Source organism: Panthera pardus, unplaced genomic scaffold (genome assembly GCF_024362965.1).
Source record: "Panthera pardus isolate Hobbes unplaced genomic scaffold, ASM2436296v1 HiC_scaffold_16, whole genome shotgun sequence".
Lineage (NCBI taxonomy): Eukaryota > Metazoa > Chordata > Mammalia > Carnivora > Felidae > Panthera > Panthera pardus.
In genome coordinates this window covers 8,180,046-8,201,480 of record NW_026526721.1, presented here as the reverse complement: position 1 = coordinate 8,201,480, position 21,435 = coordinate 8,180,046, and the positions used below count along the sequence as shown (strand labels likewise).

The window sequence follows — 21,435 nt, the reverse complement described above, 5'->3', positions numbered from 1 at the left end:
AGCAGGCTCCACACTGTCAGTGCAGAGCCTGACACAGGGCTCAAACTCAAGAACTGTAAGATCATGGCCCGAGCAGAGACCAAGAGTTGGACGCTTAACCGACTGAGCCACCCAGGCGCCCCTAAAACATTTTTCTAAAGAAACATCCCTTGTCTACAAAGATCTTTATATATATAAAGATCTACAAAGATCTATATCTATATCTATATATAAAGATCTTTGTAGACAAGGGATGTATATATACGTGTGTACACACACACACACACACACACACACACACACACACACACATATTCTCTTTTGAGATTTCAATCTGGTCTCCCCAGCCAGACAAGCTCAGTGAGGCCTGGTACTGCTAGATCTGTATACGTGTGTGTGCACACAACGTGTGTGTATGCGTGCAGTCTGTGTGTATGCACACGCGTGTTTTGTCTTTCTCCTACACAGCCCACACGCTGTCCAGCATGGGCGACATTTTGATCGGACCGGCCTGGTCTCTTGCATTCTCTTCCCGGTGGGAACTTCCCCTTCCTCATTTTTAGCCTCAGGGCTTTGGCAGAGCTGACCTCCCGTCAGCCTCCTGGAAGCGACCGGCAAGCCAGGCCTGCTACGGGGACTGTCGGAAACAACTCTTTCTGCTGGGGTGCCAATCCAGTACATCATACGCCAGCCACACGCTAGCAGCCAGCTCTGCCGTGGCCAGCGAAGAACCCAGCTGAGAATGAGGCCTGCACAGAAGACAACGGAGCCGGGGACACAGCTGGCCTCCCGCACTTCCGGCTCTGTGATCGGATACCTTTTTTAGGCGAAGTCAGCTTGAACTGGATTTCCATCACTCGCAAAGCAGAACAAGTGGCATCAACTTCTGGCCACGGAATGTTTTGAAGTATGAAGGCAGTAATTCGTAACATGGGGCAGATGCTAACAAGCGAGGGTGGGGAGAAAGGCGGAGAAGAGGAACATGCTGATTTTTGTTCCAGGAATTATGTCAATTCTTTTACATGCACCATCTCAGTTAATTCTAACAACTCCAATAGAAGTGTTAGGATAATGCAAGGACAGCTACCAATACCTCATTTATATTCAATCATTCAACAAATACGGACTTGGACCATTCCATGTGCCAGGCACCGAGCTAACTAAGCACTTCATGCCAAGACCTCATTAATCCCCTAGGAGGAGGTCATGAAGGCTGTTCGGGGTCACAGAGGTGGGATATGAATTTACACCTGCTGGCTGCCAAAACCCATGCTCGGAATCTTTACACAACACGTAACTCAAGCCCAGATCTGTCTGCCGCAAAGCCCTCGATCTTTTTGCTTTATCGCGCTCTTGCCCGATCGTGAAGAAATGGTCCAGGTGGTAGGAGTTTCCGCAGGTCAGAGGGGGTCGGGACGGTCAGACTGAGCAGGGCTCCAGAAGGAGGTGCGAGATTGGATCTTCTATGACCGTCAGTAAACACAGAGCCAACAGGAAGAAGAAAGAAGACTGCCGATAGATTTGAAGCAGGCTCCCAGAAAGGATATTCTGAACTATGACAAAGAATGACTAGCATCTGGATAATTTTGAATTGCGATTTCAGACACGTTAGTACTGCTCTATGCTGTGTTATTATAGGACAAAACGTTGTTAGTATGGCCACATGCGTGGAACAAACATAATACAACTTGCCTACGATTTACATAACTTTTAAAAGAAAAGGCGCACCAAGGACAACTAGGGAAAGCGGGCGGATTCTCGTATGCATGATCTAATCATGAAGGTGAGAACAGGCCTGAGAAGAAGACGGGCAAACACCGCTGAGCCTCCGTCTAAGGAGTCACAAGGAAACCCAGACCCTGCAAGCTGGGAATTTAATACTGGCTGCGTCTTAAACCCTTTATTCTGTCTTATGGTTTTTACCGTTTTTACAATATGTTACTACAACACAATTCAAATTGTAAGTGTAAAATGTCTTTGTGCCCACGTCATTTGAGAAAGAGGATGTTACTAGGTTTAATAACACTTTCTATCTAGTTTAACACCACCTTCTATCCAAAGTAAACCGCCCACGAATCTGCAGAGTAAGCGTGGTAAGCGGTGGTGCAAAGGCCAGCCCTGTGACCACAAGTGGTCACCGTGGACTCTGGGAGGCACTTGCTCTGCTAATAAAACAAGAAGGCTGGCAAAAGACCCATCTAGAAACCGAATGACTGAATCAACCAATCAGTGAAAAGCAGATTTAAAAAACCCATAATCCTAGTTTTGCTCGAGAAGTATATTTTCAAGGGGCACCTGGCTGGCTCAGACGGTGGAGCGTGTGATATTCTTGGTCTCAGGGTTTTGAGTTTGAGCCCCACTGTGGGCTCTGCACTGCTTGGGATTCTTTCTTTCTCTCTGCCCCTTCCCCACGCACTCTCTCATGCTCTCTCTCAAAAATAAATAAACATTTTAAAAAAATAAATTAAATTGGGGCGCCTAGGTGGCTCAGTAGGTTGAGCGTCCGTCCGACTTTGGCCCAGGTCATGATCTCGCAGTTCACGAGTTCAAGCCCTGCATCAGGCTCTGTGCTGACAGCTCAGAGCCAGGAGCCTGCTTCGGATTCTGGGTCTCCCTCTCTCTCTGCCCCTCCCCCGCTTATGTTCTGTCTCTCTCTCTCAAAAAAAAAAAAACATTATAAAAATGTTTTTTAATGAATTAAATAAAATCTTTTTTTTTAAAGTGTATTTTCTCAAAAGAAGCAATGACAAATTTGAATATGAATTGGGAATGAGATGGTATTTGAGAATCCCTGTTAATTTTGATAGGTGTGAAAATGTCAACTGTGATTCTGTAGGAGAATGTCCCTATTTTCCAGAGATGGACATTGAAATGCCTCTAGATGAAGTGTCGAGATTCTGTAACTAACTTTGAAATGATTCAGGAAGGATAAATACAGATGAAACAAAGGTGGCAAAATTCTAATGAATGTTGAATCTAGGTGATAAGCTCTTATGAATCTAAGGTTAGGATAAGAAGAAATCCCCTCATCTTTAGAAATCTGTGAGATATTTGGGGAGGTAGAGAATTCCAGGTTGTAGCATTCTGAAGTTAACCCTCAAGGGGTAAGATCTTAGGGCCAAAATAAAGGTTGGGTCGGGAGAGTATACACCTCACTAAAAGAATTCACCACATGTTAGCCCTCTAACGGCATTTTAAAGAATTTCCAACTTACATACAGCTATGCAGGACATAAGTACACAAGTTTTTGTGTACAGTTGACTCTTACGAACAATGGGGAGTTAGGGGCACCAGTCCCAAAAACGCAGGTGTAACTTGTGACTTCCCAAAATCATCACTACTGAGAGCCTACTGTTGACCAAAAGCCTGAGTGATAACATTAACGGTGGTTTAACACATATTTTGTTAGGTTATATGTATCATATACTATATATTCTTACAATAAAGTAAGCTAGAGAAAAGAAAATGTTACTAGGAAAATCAAGGAAGAGAAAACACATTTATAGCACTGGACTGTGTGTACTGACAAAAATATCCACAAGTAAGCGGACACGCACGGTTCAAACCCATGCCGTTCAAGGGTCAACTGTAGATCCACATGCCCTTCCTGGCAACATCTGGAAAAGAATGAAATTTCCAATATGATTTTTTAAGGTTTTATTATTATTATTTTTTTAATATTCTAGTTATTTCTGAGAGACAGAGCGCAAGCAGGGGAGGGGCAGAGAGAGAAGGAGACACAGGATCCGAAGCAGCCTCCGGGCTCTGAGCTGTCAGCACAGAGCTCGACACTGGGGCTCAAACCCACGAACCGTGAGATCATGACCTGAGCCGAAGATGGATGCTTAACCCACTGAGCCACCCAGGCACCCTGAAAGATTTTATTTTTTTAAGTAATCTCTTCACCCAACGTAGGGCTTGAATCCACAACCCCGGGATCAAGAGTCACATGTTCCACCAACTAAGCCAGCCGGGCGGCCCTCCAATTTGATTTCAAACAATTAATCTTTTAACAAAAACAAAGAATATAGGAGGAAGTAACAAGAAGTATGCCACTGAAACTTGAACGCTATTCTATTCGGTTTGTAATGAACATATGCTTATGTTATTAAATAAACAGGATTAAAGAGCTACCGTGTCAGGAAAGTGCGGTGATGCTGATTCTGGAAAGAGAATAAATATGATTTCCAAATAAACGTTTGAGATAGTCTCAGTCTTGCTAAAAAGGCATTTTGCATCTATGCTCTTATACGGTGAAAGTGCTCCCAGCCTAGAAAGCTGGCCAGAGGACTCACGTCTATGCAGGCAGGTTCCTTCCAATCTAGACGCTTCCCCACTGTTACAAGTACTTCCTACGGGCCTGTCCAAAGCCTTCAGTATACAGACTGCCTGAAACAGGTGCACCAATAACAAAGGACTAGATGCAGTTTTTCTTTGGAGAAAGATACTCAGTGCAGCACAGTACGCCAGGCGGCACGTGGTTCTTGTCTGCCCATCTTTTAAGCACTTCACGGAACTCGCGCGTAGACAGACCTTTAGTTAAAACTCTCAGGAGTGTTTTGAGGAACCGCATTTTTAAAGTGTTGCATTTTTAAAGTGTTACACTCGAGGCAGGGGAATGGGGACTTACCAAGACCAAATTATCGGCTAAAACTCAATAAATCAAAAAACTTCCCAACTTGCTGCCCTCTTGCACGTACGTAAGACAAGATGGTTTTGTCTCATCCCGCAAGGGGAACCCTGCAGAGCCGGCGTCACAAAAGTACCTTTCTTTCCACTGAATAAAGGAAAGGCTCTCTCGCTCGCTCGCTCGTTCTGAGTCATGACTCCAAACTGTGCCTGACACAATAGTGGCTGTGAAAGGCATCCTGGGCTAGCGGAGGTAGACAGGAAGTCATAATTCACTTCCCCTCATTTACAAGGTTTGTTCAATAAAGAATACAAGCCTATGTCAGAGTAGTAGCCTTTGGATGTCTAACAAAGAGAAATTTATACGTAGAAAATAGACAATTAGTGCGGGTGCCAGAGAGACGTGAGGGCATATCTATCACCAAACAATAAAAGCACCCCTCACGCGGCGTCCATGCGGCCTGAGTGGGGGCCAAAAGAAACGACGGAGTTTTTTCAAAGAAGCCGTGTAGCACGGGTCCTCTGGGACTTCTATCAAAACTAACAGCCGCACACAAACCGTGTTCTGCAAAGCAAAATGAGAAATCAAAATAGAATACACACAGGAGGTCTCGGCAACAACTACAACATCAACTTCTTGGGTCTGTTAACTTTCAGTGAAAGAGACACGGAGCCGTTTGGCACAGGAACAGCTGTGAAGGTGGCCCCGCAGCGTTAGGAAGCGCTCACCTGAATGTTGACAAACACGCCGTGGTAAGTCTCATACAGGACTTTGTTGCCCTTCACGTGCAGGGGAAATTCAAAAGGAATTTCTGTTTTGCCGCTGGGAAATTTTCCTGGCTTCACCATTTCGATGGTGCTATTGATAATCTGGATAGGCTGTAAAGACAAAAAAGCAACTCCGTCTATCAGCACGCACTTCCGGATGTACTTCCAAATCACTGTGTCCGTTAACGATCCCCTGAGAGCCGCGAGCCACGAGCCCTTGGGTGCCCCCCTCCCGGTGTCCTGGGCCGCACAGCTCTGTATCTGCAGGTGAGCACACAGTCGGCTCAAGTCTCTGGCACAATAATGGTTCCTTCACGGTACCGGATGCTTCGATGTTTGGGGCACATCTGAAGCGGTATTTCCTCTCCTCTCCCCAAAAAGCTCAGTCAACTATCCTAACAACCCTCCTGCCTGGCACTCTGACCTTCGGAATGAAGAAGCAGGTGCAGCACAGTCAGGATGAGCGGCCAGGAGGGCCGCCACCCGAACCGGGGCTTCTCACCAGCTGGCACCCGCCTCGGACACCAGCCTCCCGGGAGCCTGCCCACCGCCCGCCCGCCGTGTGCGGAGGGAGCGGGCCCGCCCGGCCTCAGCCCTGCGTGCCTCTGCATCACACTGGGAACCTGCCCGAAGGCAGCCATCACGCCGTAGTTAATGTGTTCCAAGCCCTGGGTTAGCATCACTCAGAAGATCTCCGGCTTCTGAAGTGAGTCTCCAAGGGCTGCTGGAGGAAAGCAGGGAGACTGCGGAAGAGGGCGGGAAGGCCGGAATCGGAACGCGGGCAGCAAGAGCCCTTCTCTCCTCTCACCTCCTTCCCTCTCAGCACTGAGAGTTAACATGTCCTTCAGGAAACGGACAGTATAAGTACGGAAAAAGAGTTGATATTCCGGAACACAGACCTCTACCCAAAATGACAAAAAGGAAAGAATGGCCACTGCCCTACCTGCGTCTTATCTGAATATCAAGTAACGGTTTTGTTTTGGGAAGGTGAGTGCCAGAAGCCAAAGGCACAACGTCTCGGAAGGGCTCTGGTCTCTTTAAAGGCTGAATTTAGACCACTTATAGTTTTCCTCGTCCTATCTTCTAGGAATAAAAACAGACTTTCAATCGCAGGAGAGATTCAGAATCAAAATATCGGAGTATTTTTTTCAGTTTGATTAGTAAGTATTAAAAGTATGACTATCACTATACCTTACAAAACGACGACAGGTAACAACAATAAAGCCAAAAAGCAAGCAAAAAAACCCACAATTATGGGGATAATGAACTAAAAAAAGATGTGCAACCTGAGCATTCTTACCTTAACGGAATTATAGAAAGCTTCGAACACACCCACGCTCTTGGCGCTGAGCTGGAGGTTCACACTTCCTTCCACTGTCAGAGACACTCCCTGGTGCTGGATTGAATCCTTGCCAGATATGACCACCACGCCCGAGAGGACTTCCTAGGAAAGCACAGACAGCCACCAAATTAACGTTCCTTTGCATTCACCTTATTAGCAAAATAGGTCTCCTTAAGGATCTGTTCAAAGATGCAGACATTCACTGAGCACTTATTACAGACCAGAGGCCTGGATGCTGGGATGGAGAAGGCACAGCCTCGGGTGGGGGCGCCGGACGGCCATGGACAACTACATGGACAATTAGCTGGGTGACACTGCCGGGGAGCACGAGGCGGGGAGCGGGCGAGGGATCTCATGCGATCGCCCCCTTCCAGACACACCCGCCCTCCCGGCTGGGGGAATCCCAACAAATGTCTGATTTCAAAAGGGCAAAGACAAGGGCCTGAGGCAAATGGCAGATTCACAATCATGTTACACATGAGCACGTATAATGACTTCTTCAGAAAGAATATGATCAAGTAAGACCCTTTTCTTTGGGTTCTTTCCCGATTATGCTAAAACGACTACACATTTTCAAATGCGTAATTTAACACAACTCCTTGTTAAATGGTGCTCTCTCTGCCCAGGAAGCCTCGCTGGGGGGGGGGGGGGTCTCGAGACTGTCCACACAACACGTGAGTGCAACCCAGCCTTTCACTAAAGGTCTTCCCCAGTCTCTCCACGTCCAGGTTCACTCTGCAGACATTCGAGCCCAGAATTCCCTGGATCATAAATCATTTGAGAACGATTTCACAACAGATCGTGTATTCATTTGCCTGAAGATAATTACTGAGCAACAGAATATGGACATTATACTCTCGGCTGGATGGCAGTTTCTTCCTGTCGCCATTGAACTCGACAGTCTCAATTTGCTATGGGGGTTTTGGGTGGAAAAGGAAGTTGAGATTAAATAGCATCCACCCGAGCGGAAAGAGAATCCACAATAAATTCAAACAATGTGTTTCTGAAATGACCTTCAGAAACAGCATGCGTCTGTCAAGCGGTAATATGATGGCAGAAAACTGGGGGCAACAACACAAAAAAAGGAAAACAGCAAAATTAAAACGGGCCCACAGATCAAAGCATTAAAAACCATCTGTCCTATTGATGTTGAAACCTCTCCATCTCCTCTAGTCATCCAGTGAAAACCCTCTGACCAAGTTATCATGGTATATGGAATTTGGGGAGCAGGGAATATTCTATGTCCCTTAAATATGCTAAGTATTTTGTTTTTGTTTCCTACTCCCCCATAAAAAGTACGTAGGCAAATTTAAATGAAAACCCCTCTGAAATAATTTAACTTTTAAATGTAATTAAAATTAATTCTACTAGTTCTTGTACAACCCATATTAAACAGAAATCTAATTTTTAGAAGTTTAAATTCACTAGTATATTTTTAAAAATCTACTTGACTAGTGTATGCAAGAAATAAAATGAGCCAAAACAATTGCATGAACTTTATCACCTAATGCAACACAGTCATGCCTGGGACAGTTCTGCTCCTATCTAATCACAACATTTTCAGTTAATGTCACAGGAGCAGGGTCTGGGCTGACCGCTGGTTGGCATATTATAATCAGTAGCACCTTTCCTTCCCTCATCCCTATGGCATGAGAAGGAAAAAGAAGCAAAGCACCTTGGAAGTAAGCAGAGTAAATAATTTATGACCCAAGGGACTCTTCTGTCACTCGCTGATTTAATTCAGAAAGAACGCAGTAGAGAGAATACAAAATTAATCAAATAGTAGATAAGTTAGTTGTTCCTATGATATACAGGTCTGTTCAATCTCTGCCAATAAAAGAAGGATATAGAATTTGTCCAAGTGTAGGGGCGCCTGGGTGGCTCAGTTGGTTAAGCATCGGGCTCCTGACGCCGGCTCAGGTCATGATCTCACCGTTAGTGGGTTTGAGCCCCCCGTCAAGCTCCGTGCTGACCGCGAGGAGCCTGCTTGAGATTCTCTCCTCTCTCTCCCCCTCCCTGACCTCATCTCTCAGCCCTCCCCCTCAATCACTTCACTCCAATCCTCCCTCACTGGCCCCCCTGCTAGTCCTTTAGGTGCCTGCAAATTCCAACCTCAGGGCATTTGCACATGTCCTTCCCCCCACCCCCCAACCTGGATGTTCCTCCTGCACATCCCCACATGGCTTGTGACAAAAATCCTCTCCTTGACCAAACTCTACTCAGCTTCTCTTGAGCTCTTTTTCAACGAGGCCTCAACTTCTGGACTCCCGTGTTCACCTCTGCAATGTCTGACTGTAGCAAGAATTGTGCTAATTGCTTTAGCCACCCCCCATATCTGATCACCCTTGCTCAGGTTCCTCACCCAACACATGAGACCCCGTCAACCTGGCCTGCCTTCAGCAAGAGTCCCATTAGATTGGTTTAGCCAGAATCCCCACTCGGACTCAGTCCCCGTGTCTCTTCCTCCCCACCCCCACTCTTTACCTACACCGTGATCAGAATTGAGCCTGTTCTCTCCCCTGAGCCCACCACAGAAGTCATCCTCGAAAAAGCCTGCCCGACCATCTTTAACAAGTGTCACGGATCGTTTTTCTTCAACACTCACTCGCTCATCTCTATGAAGTCATCATGCAAATGACCCCATTTAGTGAGGCTCTCGCAGACCGTGCTGTCCAAAACCGCCCTCTCCCCAACAGTCAGCCCCACCTCAACTCCACTCTGGGGCACATGTCACCTCCTAAAATACACACAAGTACATCAAAAGATGCTCAATGTCACTCGTCATCAGGGAGGCACAAATCAGAACCACAATGAGATATCACCTCGTGCCCGTCAGAATGGCTAACATTGACAACTCAGGAAACAACAGATGTTGGAGAGGATGTGGAGAAAGGGGAGCCCTCCTGCACTGCTGGTGGGACTGCAAACTGGTGCAGCCACTTTGGAAAACAGTGTGGAGGTTCCTCAAAAAATTAAAAATAGAATGACCCTATGACCCAGCAATTGCACTACTAGGAATTTATCCAAAGGATACAAAAATGCTGTTTCAAAGGGGGCACCTGCACTCCCATGTTTATAGCAGGGCTATCAACAATAGCCAAATTATGGAAAAAGCCCAAATGTCCATCAACTGATGAATGGATAAAGAAGATGTGGTATATATACGTATGTGCACACACTTACAATGGAATACTGCTCCGAGGTCAAAAAGAATGAAATCTTCCCATTTGCAACAATGTAGATGGAACTAGAGGGTATGAGCTAAGAGAAGTCAATCAGGCAGAGAAACACAAATATCGTAGGATTTCACTCATGTGGAATTTAAGAAACACAACAGATGAACATAGGGGAAGGGAAGGAAAAATAAGATAAAAACAGAGAGGGAGGCAAATCCTAAGAGACTCTTAAACACAGAGAACAAACAGGGGTTGCTAGACGGGAGGTAGGTGGGGGGTGGGCTAAAGGGAGCATGAGTTAAACGGGCGACAGGCATTAAGGAAGGCACCTGTTGGGACGAGCACAGGGGGGCGTATGTAAGCGATGAATCACTGGGTTCTACTCCTGAACCAGTACTACACTGTATGTTAACTAACTCGAATTTAAATCAAAAATCAATCAATTAATCAATCAATAAAATACACATAAGTAATTCTCTCTTATTTATTATCTGTACTCCTGGAACATAAACTCCACAAGGGCAGAGTGATTGCAACCACAGGCCCTCGATCCATATTCATTATTCAATCTTCATAAATGACCATTCACCAGGAAAAACAGTATCATCAAGCAGATGAACACTGTGAAGATGCATTTCACCATGAACTCTTTAAACTGCTTCTATAAAGGATGGACACAAAACAGAGCGGTAAGAGCTCAGGGATAATGACATGATGAGGCCACAGAAAGAGATAAAGGTAGAAGAAAAACTCAGAGAAGAAGTGGAAGGAAAAAAACGAAAACACCACAGAAAAGGGGGTGAAGCCGAAAAGGGCAAAAAGTGCATGCAGGGCAGAAATAAGAAAATTCAAATTAAATAAAAATTTAAGAATTAAAAAGAATCACAAGAACAATGACAAACAGGACAGACTGTGAGGAACATCCAACAGGTGCATAACAAAGTTCCCAAATAAGAAAACTGAAAGAATGGAACAGAACACGTCGTCACTGATCAATTTTAAAATACCGAGAGGGAAAATGAATCAGGAATGGTCAGAAAAAGGACAAACTACAGTAAAATTATTCTAAACCAAAAAAGAAAATCCTTTAGGAGTCAGGCAGGAAGATTAAGTCACTCACAAGAGGGGAGAAAAGACTCTCCACAGCAAGACACAAAACGAAGGGACAGCAAAATGCCTGACACAGTGCTCAAAGAACAAAGTGATCCTAGAATTTTATACCCACTTCAACAGTCACTCCAGTAGAGAAGAGTTTTAAATGTGCAGAAACAAATAAAGCCCAGGGAACACTGTATGAAAATCCTCCTTGAGGAATTTACTACATTGCAAATTATATGCACCTGTGGGATGGCTAGAAAAACCGTGTCAAAAAAACCCACTTGTGGGGCACTTGGTTGGCTCAGTGGAGCGTGTGACTCTTGGTCTTGGGGTTGCAGGTTTGAGCCCCACACTGGGTGTAGAGATTCCTTAAAAATAAAGTCTTTAAAAAAACAAAACAAACACGAGAAGATTCAATCCATTCAACTCTAACGACGAGATACGCAATGATGACGGTAGAAGGATGCAAAATACCTCACAGTGTAGAAGTGACTTAAGTGACACTAGTTGGGGAAGGAAGGGAGAGACAACGCAGCAAGTGGCATAATGTCCATGGTTTTCCTGACTCTCACAGCTGGGACTTACAAACACTCCAGTAAAGCCATGCTCTCCAGTATGGTATCCACCAGCCACAGGTAGCTATTTAAATTCAAATTTATATAGGTTAATAATAAATAAAATTTAAAGTTCAGCCCCTCAGTCGTCCTAGCCACACGTTCAAGTGCTTAAAAGCCACTTTACGGCCAGTTGCTGTCATAACGTACAGGACATGCACATCACTGGGGAGAGTTCTATTAGACGGTGAGGATCTAAAGGTAACACGTCAAACCGTACAGTACAAACTTAACAAAGGTAGACGCCAGTAGAGTTAATATTTGTAAATAACTAGGACCAGTTGGTAGAAGAGAAAGGAAGAAGGAAAGAGGGGATACAGTCATCTCATCATCGTTCACAAGAGGGAATTATAAGTAACGTCTAAAACACGGCAGATGTGGGGCACAATAAAAAGTTGTAAGGGTAACAACTATAACAAATAAAACTCCAAAGTATTAGAAAATCAACACAAAGCAAAGAAAATAAGAGAGGAAGAAGTTTTAAAAGGTACTTAGCCATCCCCTCGAGTGACAACAAAGCAGCAGTGACAGAACTAATGCCAAACATATGTCGCGTTAATAAATGGGCTAAATTAACGTCTATTAAAAACAGACATACAGATTATATCTTAAAGCAAAACCCAATTTTATGGTGTATGACAGAGAAGCACCTAAAAGAAGAAGAAAGGATAAGCAAAGGACTGTGAGGCAAAAGCGAAGAAATAAATCACGGGCTGTAATCTTCACATCAGACAAGGGTGAGTTCAGAGAAGGAAGGGCTGAAGCAGAAGGGCGCTGTACCACCCGAGGCAGTGCCACTCACAGCGATGACCTGTGGCAGTACTCGCTGCAGATCAAATAACACAGCATCGAAACGCAATGCAAGAACCACAGGGGAAACAAGGACAAATTGAGGGAAACACGTTAGTTGTGGGAGGTGTTCATTTACCCCCTTGGCTCATGACAGATAAAAGGACAAAGAGAAGAAAGGCTATAAAGGACCTACGTTCCGTGTCAATGAGGTACGACTGATCGGTACATGTGGAACTCTACCCCCTGGAAACTGACATACACACTTAATATCCGTGGTTCCTTCACAAAAATTGACCAAGCTGGCCCATAAGTAAGATCAACAGTTGTTTTTTTTTTTTTTTTGGGGGGGGGGGGGGGAAGCAAATGACTATCAAGAAAAAAAAAAGCACAAATTTCCACAATAAGAGGGAAGTATCAGAGATACAGAGGTTATTAAAAGAATAATAGGAGAACACATTATTCAACTGCATGTAAGTAAATCTGAAAAGTTGATAAAGTCAATTATCATTCTAGAAAATACAATCAACCTAAACAAAGGAGCCATGAAACCGAATCAATCACCTTAGAAAAAGTACAGAAAGGTATAAATAAACCCCTGCTCAAAGCGCCAGGCCCAGAGAAATTCATAGACCACTCCCAAAATATATGAAAAGCAGAAATTTCCAATATTAAACTATTCCCAAAAAGATAAAAGGTATATAAAATATTAGCAAATATAATCCAGGAGCAACTTAAAGGAATATCACATCATAATCAAGTGGGATTTAGTCCAGGAATGGATAGCTCGCTTATTGAGAAAAATTATTAATACAGCGCATTAATAGCTCTCCAGAGAAAAATACAGTCGTCTCCAGAGATGCACAGAAGTCACTTGCTAAAATCTAATACCCGTCCTCAATAAAATTCTTAGTAACATTAGAAGGATACTTCCTTAACATGACAAAATATATCTACTTTCCCCAAAAGCCAGCCTCAGCCTTGATAGGAAATGAGATACACTGCCTTTAAATCAAGAATAAAACAAAGATCAGGGCACCTGGGCGGCTCAGTCAGTTAAGCGACCAACTTCGGTTCAGGTCATGATCTCATGGGTTCGTGAGTTCCAGCCCCACGTCAGGCTCTGTGCAGACAGCTCGGAGCCTGGAGCCTGCTTCAGATTCTGTGTCTCCCTCGCTCTCTGACCCTCCCCCGCTCATACTCTGTCTCTCTCTCTAAAATATTTTAAAAATTTAAAAAAAGAATAAAACAAAGATGAACACTGTCACCACTATTATTGTACTACAAGTACTAGTTAACATAATGAAACTAGACAAATAGTATGAAAATTGAAAAGTAGAAAGCAAAATGGTCATTATCTGCAGATAATATGATTGCATGCCTAAAAGAACCCAAGAGAATTCACTGAAAATTATCAACATGAAGAAAATTTCAGGAAGACAGTTGGGTAGAAAATTAATGCAGAGAAATGAATAAGGCATCCTGTATAAAACCACCACCAATGAGAAGACATGGCTGGAAGTAAAGACTTTATTTCCAAAAGCAACAAAAAGTTAAAATATTATATGGGAAGCTTTTTTTTTTTTTTAATGTTTATTTATTTTTGAGAGAGTCAGAGACAGAGCGTGAGTGGGGGAAGGGCAAAGAGGGGGAGACACAGAACTCTAACTCATGAACTGCGAGATAATGACCTGGGCCGAAGTCAGATGCTTAATTGAGCCGTCCAGCTGGGCCACCCAGGTGCCCCCAAAAGTTAAAATGGTATAAATTAACTTAACAGGAAATGTCCAAAACACAGATAAGACAAAAACTTAAAACAGCTGAGGGCACAAAATAAATGAAAAGCCATACCATACTTATGAACACGAAGTTTTAACACCCTAAGTATGCCTACTTTCCCAAAGTTAAGTCTATAAAGGCAACAGAATCCTAAAGAAAATAATTCTCTTTTGGAGGGGTTTGGTGGGGTGAGACAGACCAGACAAGCTGATTCAAAAATTCTTTTTTTTTTTTAAAGCTTATTTATTTATTTTGAGAGAGAGAGAGGGAGAGAGAGAATGTGCATGCAAGTGGGAGAGAGGCAGAGAGAGGCAGAGAGAGGGAGAGAGAATCCCAAGCAGGCTACATGCCAACAGCACAGAGCCTGACACAGGACTCCATCCCATGAACCATGATCATGACCTGAGCCAAAACCAAGAGTCAGAAGCCCAACCAACTGAGCCACCCAGGTGCTGCTGATTTGAAGATTCTTATGGAATAGTCAATAAATGTTGAAAAGAAGGAGACGAGCCCCATGAGATGTCACATCGGCACAATTATTCACAACGTGAGGTGCAGGGCATGTACAGGCTGAAAGGTCAACAGAAGAAAATAGACGAGTCCAGAAATAGACCCAGATAGTAGGGGAATTTAACAGATAATAAAGGTAAGCGTTTTAAATCCAGAGGAAAAGATGGAAAAGTCACTAAATGATACTGGAAAACTGGCCTCAGAACTGGAAAAAAAATTAAGCTGGAGCCATACTGTAAACCTTTGTTCACAGAAAAGTTCACAACGCATCAAAGACTTAAATGTAAAAACAGAAACAACCAAAATATTGGAAGAAACCATATAGGATGATTTTTATCATATCAAAGTGGGGAAGGCCTTTCTAAGAATGACTCAAAATTCTGAATAAATATGACTACAGATACAACCTAAAGTTTGTTTCATAAAAGTGATTATGAGCAAATCATTTACATAAATGATAAACCTGGGAAATAATGCAACTCCATGTAAAAGGCAAAGGGCTGATGATTTCTCTAATACTTTAAGAACTCCTAAAAAATAAATGGAAAAGATAAACAACTTAACAGAAAAATTAAAACATGGGCAAACGAAGGGACATCCGAGTAGCCCAGTCGGTTAAGTGTCTGACTTTGGGTCAGATCAGGATCTCCCAGTTCGTGGGTTCAAACCCTGCATCGGGTTCTGGAGCCTGCTTCAGATTCTATGTCTCCCTCTCTCTCTGCCCCTCCCCACTCGCACTCTGTCTCTCATTCTCTCTCTCAAAAATAAACAAACATCAAAAAATATTTTAAATATGGGCAAATGATAGGAACAAAGAGTTCACAGAAAAAGAAGGCAATCTATTCCACACCCATGAAAATACGCTCAATCTCAACAGCAATAGAAGAAATAATAAAACTATCCTAAGTGCCATTTTCCACCATTTTCCATCAGATTACTAAAGATCAAAATATTTTATCGTGTTGTGTTAAGGGAGGCAGCAATGGGTACTCTCAGATGTTGGGGTGGGTGGAGTCTGGAGTACCATGACCTCATAAGGAACATCTGGCAATACCAAAGGCATTTCACTAACACGCGGGCTGGCAATTCCTAGCTAGGAATTTTCCTGAGATATACCAGCACAGGTGAAATGACTTAGGAACACGGTTACTCACTACAACACTGTTTGTAATAACAAGAGGCTGTAAACAACCTAAATTCCAACAACAGGAAAATGGTGGTTTTCCCCTTAACAATACCTTGGAAATCATTCACATTAGTATATACGTGGTTATTATTTTTTTTCTAAGGATGCATATTGCACCATTGTGAAAAAAAAAGGGGGGAGAGAAAGGCCATATGTATGATTTACTTATATATGCATAAAATCTCTTTGGCAGGAATCACAAGAAATAGATAGCTTTTGGTTGCCCCATGGAGAGGACCTTGATGGATGGTGAGGGGTAGATGCGTCCATCCTGGAACTCATGAATTTTAAACCATGTGAATTGATTAACTATTAACATAATAAATCAATTTTAAAGTAAGATCAATCCCAGAATGGGTGGCCTCTGGACCTAAAAGTACAAAGACTCTAAGTTCTTTAAATTCTGATAACCTGCTCGCCTTGGGAAAAGATCTGAAGACTGTATGCTAGAAAGTCACAGCTGGATTATCTCTTGCTTTGGACTTGAACACAACTGCCAGAGAGGCAAAGGCCTCTTACTTGATGCCTCAGCCATTCTCTCTCCAGTATCTTTCGGTTCTGATGGTCCCAGAGGAGCCGGCACTGTTCCCAAGAGTCCTCTGTGTATCCAAACAAGTCCCTCCTTCCTAATGCTGCAGCACTACTCAGAACCACCCTGGGATTCTCACACCACATTTGGTCTAGAGATCTTGTACATCGATAATGGGCTGTCCTTTCATTTACCAACGAGAGAATCAAATGCACAGCAAAATCGTAAGGTAAATCGGCGAGCCAGGTGGGAAAACGCAAGTTAGACAATTAATCGCGAAGACAATTGCTGAAACACTCGTCTTTCTTAGTAGCACTCAGAGACCCATTCTGTTTGGAAAACAGAAATCAGAAACATTAGGGAGATTTCAATTTGTGAGGTACCCCCATTTCCACTATTCTGTATCACAACTGTTTCCCATCTTGTCTGAAAAGCAGAAGCATCACCAGATGGGTCACCACATAGTCAGTAACGGCCAGTATCATGTGGTGTTTACTGAAGTTCTAGAAAGGAGAATTTAAGAGACTGTATCGCCTCTGATCTGTCATTGAAACCTATAATGCTACTTAACCCCATTTATAGGTGAAATGAAAGATTACGTCCACACAAAAATCTGTACGCAAATGTTTCTAGTAGCTTTATTCCAATCACCCAAATGTCCTTCAACAGGTGGATGGCTGGACAAACAGTGGTACATCTATACCTGGGAAGACACCTCAGCAATAAAAAGGAACAAACCACTGATACGCACAACAATTTGAATGAATCTCAAAGGCATTATGCTACACGGTAAGGCCAGATTCAAAAGGCTACATATCGTGTAATCAAAATTAGGCCACTTACAAGATATTCTGGAACAGGGCAACCATAGGGGACTGAAAACGGACCAGAGTTTGCCAGTGGCTGGGGTGGGGGTGGGGGGGTAGAGGGGGGAGAAGAGGTTGACTACAGAGGACACAGGGGGTTTCAGGGAGTGACAGAACTGTTCCAGGTCTTTTTTTTTTTTTTTTTTTGAGAGAGAGAAAGAGAGCACATGCATGCAACCCGGGAGAGAGGCAGAGAGAGAGAGGGAGAGAGAATCCCAAGCAGGCTTCACATGGTCAGCACGGAGCCTGATGTGGGCTTGATCCCACGAACCATGAGATCATGACCTGAGCTGAAATCAAGAGTTGGACACTCGACCAACTGAGCCACCCAGGTGTCCTTGCTCCAGATCTTGGCTGTGGTGGCGGTTACTGTCTCAAAAGAACTCTTCGCTGAAGAGTGATCTATTGTATGGGATAACCTCAATTAAGAAACCCACAGAGATCATTAAGTAGAGACGGAAATACAGCCATACTACTCTCTCTCTCTTTTTTAATATATGAAATTTATCGTCAAATTGGTTTCCATACAACACCCAGTGGTCATCCCAAAAGATGCCCTCTTCAATACGTACTACTTTCTCGACAACAGAGTCACAGTCTGCAAGTGATTAATATTTAAAGATTTTTAAAATATTTATTTATTGAGGAGAACATGAGCAGGGGAGGGGCAGAGAGAGAAGGAGAGAGAGAATCCCAAGCAGACCCTGCAGTGTCAGCACAGAGCCCAATGCAGGGCTCGAACTCACAAACCACGAGACCATGACCTGAGCCAGAATCAAGAGTCAGATGCTTAACCGGCTGAGCCACCAAGGCACCCCTGAAAGTGATTAAGTAAAAATCGATGAAAATCAATCGGTTCACTGACAACAGAACGGTAACAAAATACTGAGATACTAACTTGTTTGGCTTACATTCACATACGTATTGCCAAAATAGCAGAAATAACGTCATTATGTATTGAACAAACATTTTGGGTATGCCTTCTAGGAGTCAGACACTGTTCCAGGTACCAGGGACAGGGCAGCGGACAAAAGAGACAAAGTCCCTCTCCCAAGGCTTGCATTTTAGTAGCGCATTCTGATGCTGTACTACTACGCTGAAAGACAGCAGGTTTCTTCTTTCTAGGTATAGAAGTACAGGTGTAAATACTAAGTAAAATGGGCTGACAAACTCATGGCAGTTGTCCGAGGGAGACACCTCTGCAATTTCCAGTTCCCAAACTTTCTGGAGTCTGGAAAAGAAATCTGAGCCACTGAGTAAAAGTTCTGGAAGGGGCAAAATAAGATTGCCGACGCCAGTCACAAAAAGTGAAACCTTTTCGAGTCTTCAGGACGGGAGGGTCACATTAGAATCCTGGTGAGCTGTGTGGTTTCAGGGGTTGGATACTGCATATCGGCAAAGTGATGACTTAATAGAGATGACTGGGTTCAGACTTCGAGAACAGTAAAACTCACGGAAACTTGGGAACACTGACATTTGTCTGCCACTGCTGGCATAAGGGAGCATAAAGGCTCCAGACTACAAACCAAGAGCTTCAGGGAGCTCCCGTCACAGAAGGCTGGGAGCTGGCCTGATTATATGCCAGAGTAATGACCGAGGAATACAGCGAGCTGGCCAAAGAAAACGCTTTGAACGGCCAGCCCGCTTACATAATGAACTCCAACAAGCCACCAAACTGAATCCCAGGCAGAGGGAACTCTCATATGAATGAGAACAGCACATCAACAACGTACACATCAACAGTGTATCATCAACAGTGTAGCATCAGTCCAAGGCAGAGCCCGGGCCCGGGAGCAGAGGGCGAGAGGTGAGGGGAGCAGGGCCCACAGGCGGGAGCGGGGCCAGAGAGCCCAGGGCCAACCGATCGATCGCGCTTCCCAACGCAGCAGCAGCCTCTGCTCCAGGCGGCCCAGTGGCTCCCGGGCACCCTGCCCAAAGAGACTGTAGGACCCTGCCACAGCGGGAGGCTGCGAGTGTCACGTGCTAATTCTTGGGCGCTTACGGGGCAGTGAAGGAGGGGGACAGGGAATGCTACTTCTCATCTGATACTCCTTCCTCTTCCTTAAATTTTCTTAGCAAGGGAAAACAGATTTTTTTAAATTTACAAAATAGAACTTTTTTTGAAAGATCTGAAACGCATGGCCAAATTAACACCACTAGATCTTTTTTCAATAAAAAAAAAAAGTGGCTTTTTTTTTTCCTGATTATTATTGAAGGGAGGAATTTCTGTCCTTCTATCCCTCACTTTTCCATTGATGGGACTTCTGTTCCTTTCCTAAAGATGATGACTCGGGTTTTAGAGTAATGGTCTTAAACGATCTTTTCTGAGAAGCAGAGGAAGGGCCGATTTTTGGCTGACATCATGCCAGGTGTGTGACAGAAAACCATAAGCATAGAGAAGCACGTCAGCATAGAGGGCGGGGTGCTGGGGATGAACGGAGCCCAGCCATCATTAGAAAGCCCAGGGGCGCCTGGGTGGCGCAGTCGGTTAAGCGTCCGACTTCAGCCAGGTCACGATCTCGCGGTCTGTGAGTTCGAGCCCCGCGTCAGGCTCTGGGCTGATGGCTCGGAGCCTGGAGCCTGTTTCCGATTCTGTGTCTCCCTCTCTCTCTGCCCCTCCCCTGTTCATGCTCTGTCTCTCTCTGTCCCAAAAATAAATAAAAAACGTTGAAAAAAAAAAAAAAAAAAAAAAAAAAAAGAAAGAAAGCCCGTGTGCCAATGTCACACACCGTGAGAACCTGCTTGACAGCCAGGAGGACAGCTGGTGGGAGCCCAGAGTTTCTCAGAGGCAAGCCCTTTCTGAGCATCAGCATCCGGGGTCAGGAGAGCATGACCAGGTTCAGGTTCCCAGCAAGAATCAAAGGCTCTACTGACAATCTGACACCGCTCTTCCCACGGCAAGCTTAATCACCCACTGGTAAGGAGAACAACGGTGAAGGTGGCCAGACCCCACCGGCTTCTGCTGGGACTACTGGCCCAAGAACCCCAGGTGAGCGGGTTGTCAAGGAGGAAACTGGCAGAAGACTCACCAGCAAGGGTGGGTCTGGAATCTCGTGTAGAGTAGGAGGCTACCTCTTTTAATTATTATTATTCTTTAAATACTCCAGTGAATGAAAGCAAAATGCTTTAAGCCTGGTTGCACCCACTGCATTATATGTGAAAGTTAATAGAGCTTTCAAGTTCTGGCATAAGACAAAATAAAATGGGATGATACAAAACTTCAACTTTGTTGGCTGTGGCCAGTCATTACATCATACAACCAGTACTTTTCAAGCTGCGAAACGCTGAGCCCCAGGCCTATGCAGACGCCTCAGCAGCCACTTTGGGATCTGAGGATGAGTCAGGGAAGCCAGGGGAAACCTCCTCAAAGGGAAAAGCTCTGATTTTATATGCTTATAAAACATACACTTACAAAAATTGGTTATGTTAGAGTTCTATATAAGATTTCATTTAACATAAGAGGTTCAAGGCTTAAATTTGGGTGGGGGGGGGGGAATCTTCATTCTAAACGATGTTGTTCATTTTCTTGAGCTGTTTATAAGGAAACACTCCCTTTAGTTTTGGGGATGAAAGGGGATATATATCTTCCATCACCTCAAGAAAGGCACTGTTGCTCTGAGCCTGAATTTTCTTCTACCTACGAGTAAGAAAGTAGACTTTGTTCTCTTCAATAAGGACAATAGAAGACCAACGCAGTCTTTTTAAGAGCTGCTCACCATAAAACTGTGTCCGGAAAGTGTTGTGTGCAGGTAGGGGACACTAATTGAAACTGAAAGGAATTCTTCACTTCACAAAAGTCTTTTACAAAAATTGGATCTTTACCTGTCTGTGGAAAGCATCTGGAAGGACCCAGAACCCCACAGCCGGAGAGGAACAATGCCCAACACACCAGAGCCCAGCACCCTGCATCTCCAGCCACACGTGGCAATCACAGTGGCTCACAAACACGCACCGCGGGACCTACGTCTCCTTCAACCATCCATCCAGACAGGGTCAAGTTCATTTCTGAGCTTCAGAACACTGTCCTTTTCTTGCTGGCACGAGACCCTCAGTTGCTAATTTGTTAATAATGCTCTTCGGAAACTTCCAAGGCTTTGTGCGCTCATGGGGAGGGGAAACAGGTCAGCCCACCCACCCAGTGGCTCACAAGGGACTGTTTTCTGAATGAAA

The 21,435-nt window shown here is 44.2% G+C and overlaps 1 protein-coding gene across 2 annotated transcripts in view; it reads right to left on the bottom strand.

The window, feature by feature from the left end:
* VPS26C (VPS26 endosomal protein sorting factor C) overlaps positions 1-21,435 on the bottom strand; it is a 45,190-nt gene that overhangs the window by 13,920 nt on the left and 9,835 nt on the right. For both annotated transcript variants that reach the window (XM_019420334.2, XM_053903080.1), the window contains exons 2-3: positions 6,677-6,820; positions 5,338-5,487 (exon numbers count right to left, since the gene is read on the bottom strand). In XM_019420334.2, the coding sequence (XP_019275879.1) occupies positions 5,338-5,487; positions 6,677-6,820 (294 nt within the window). The remainder of the gene's footprint in view (positions 1-5,337; positions 5,488-6,676; positions 6,821-21,435) is intronic.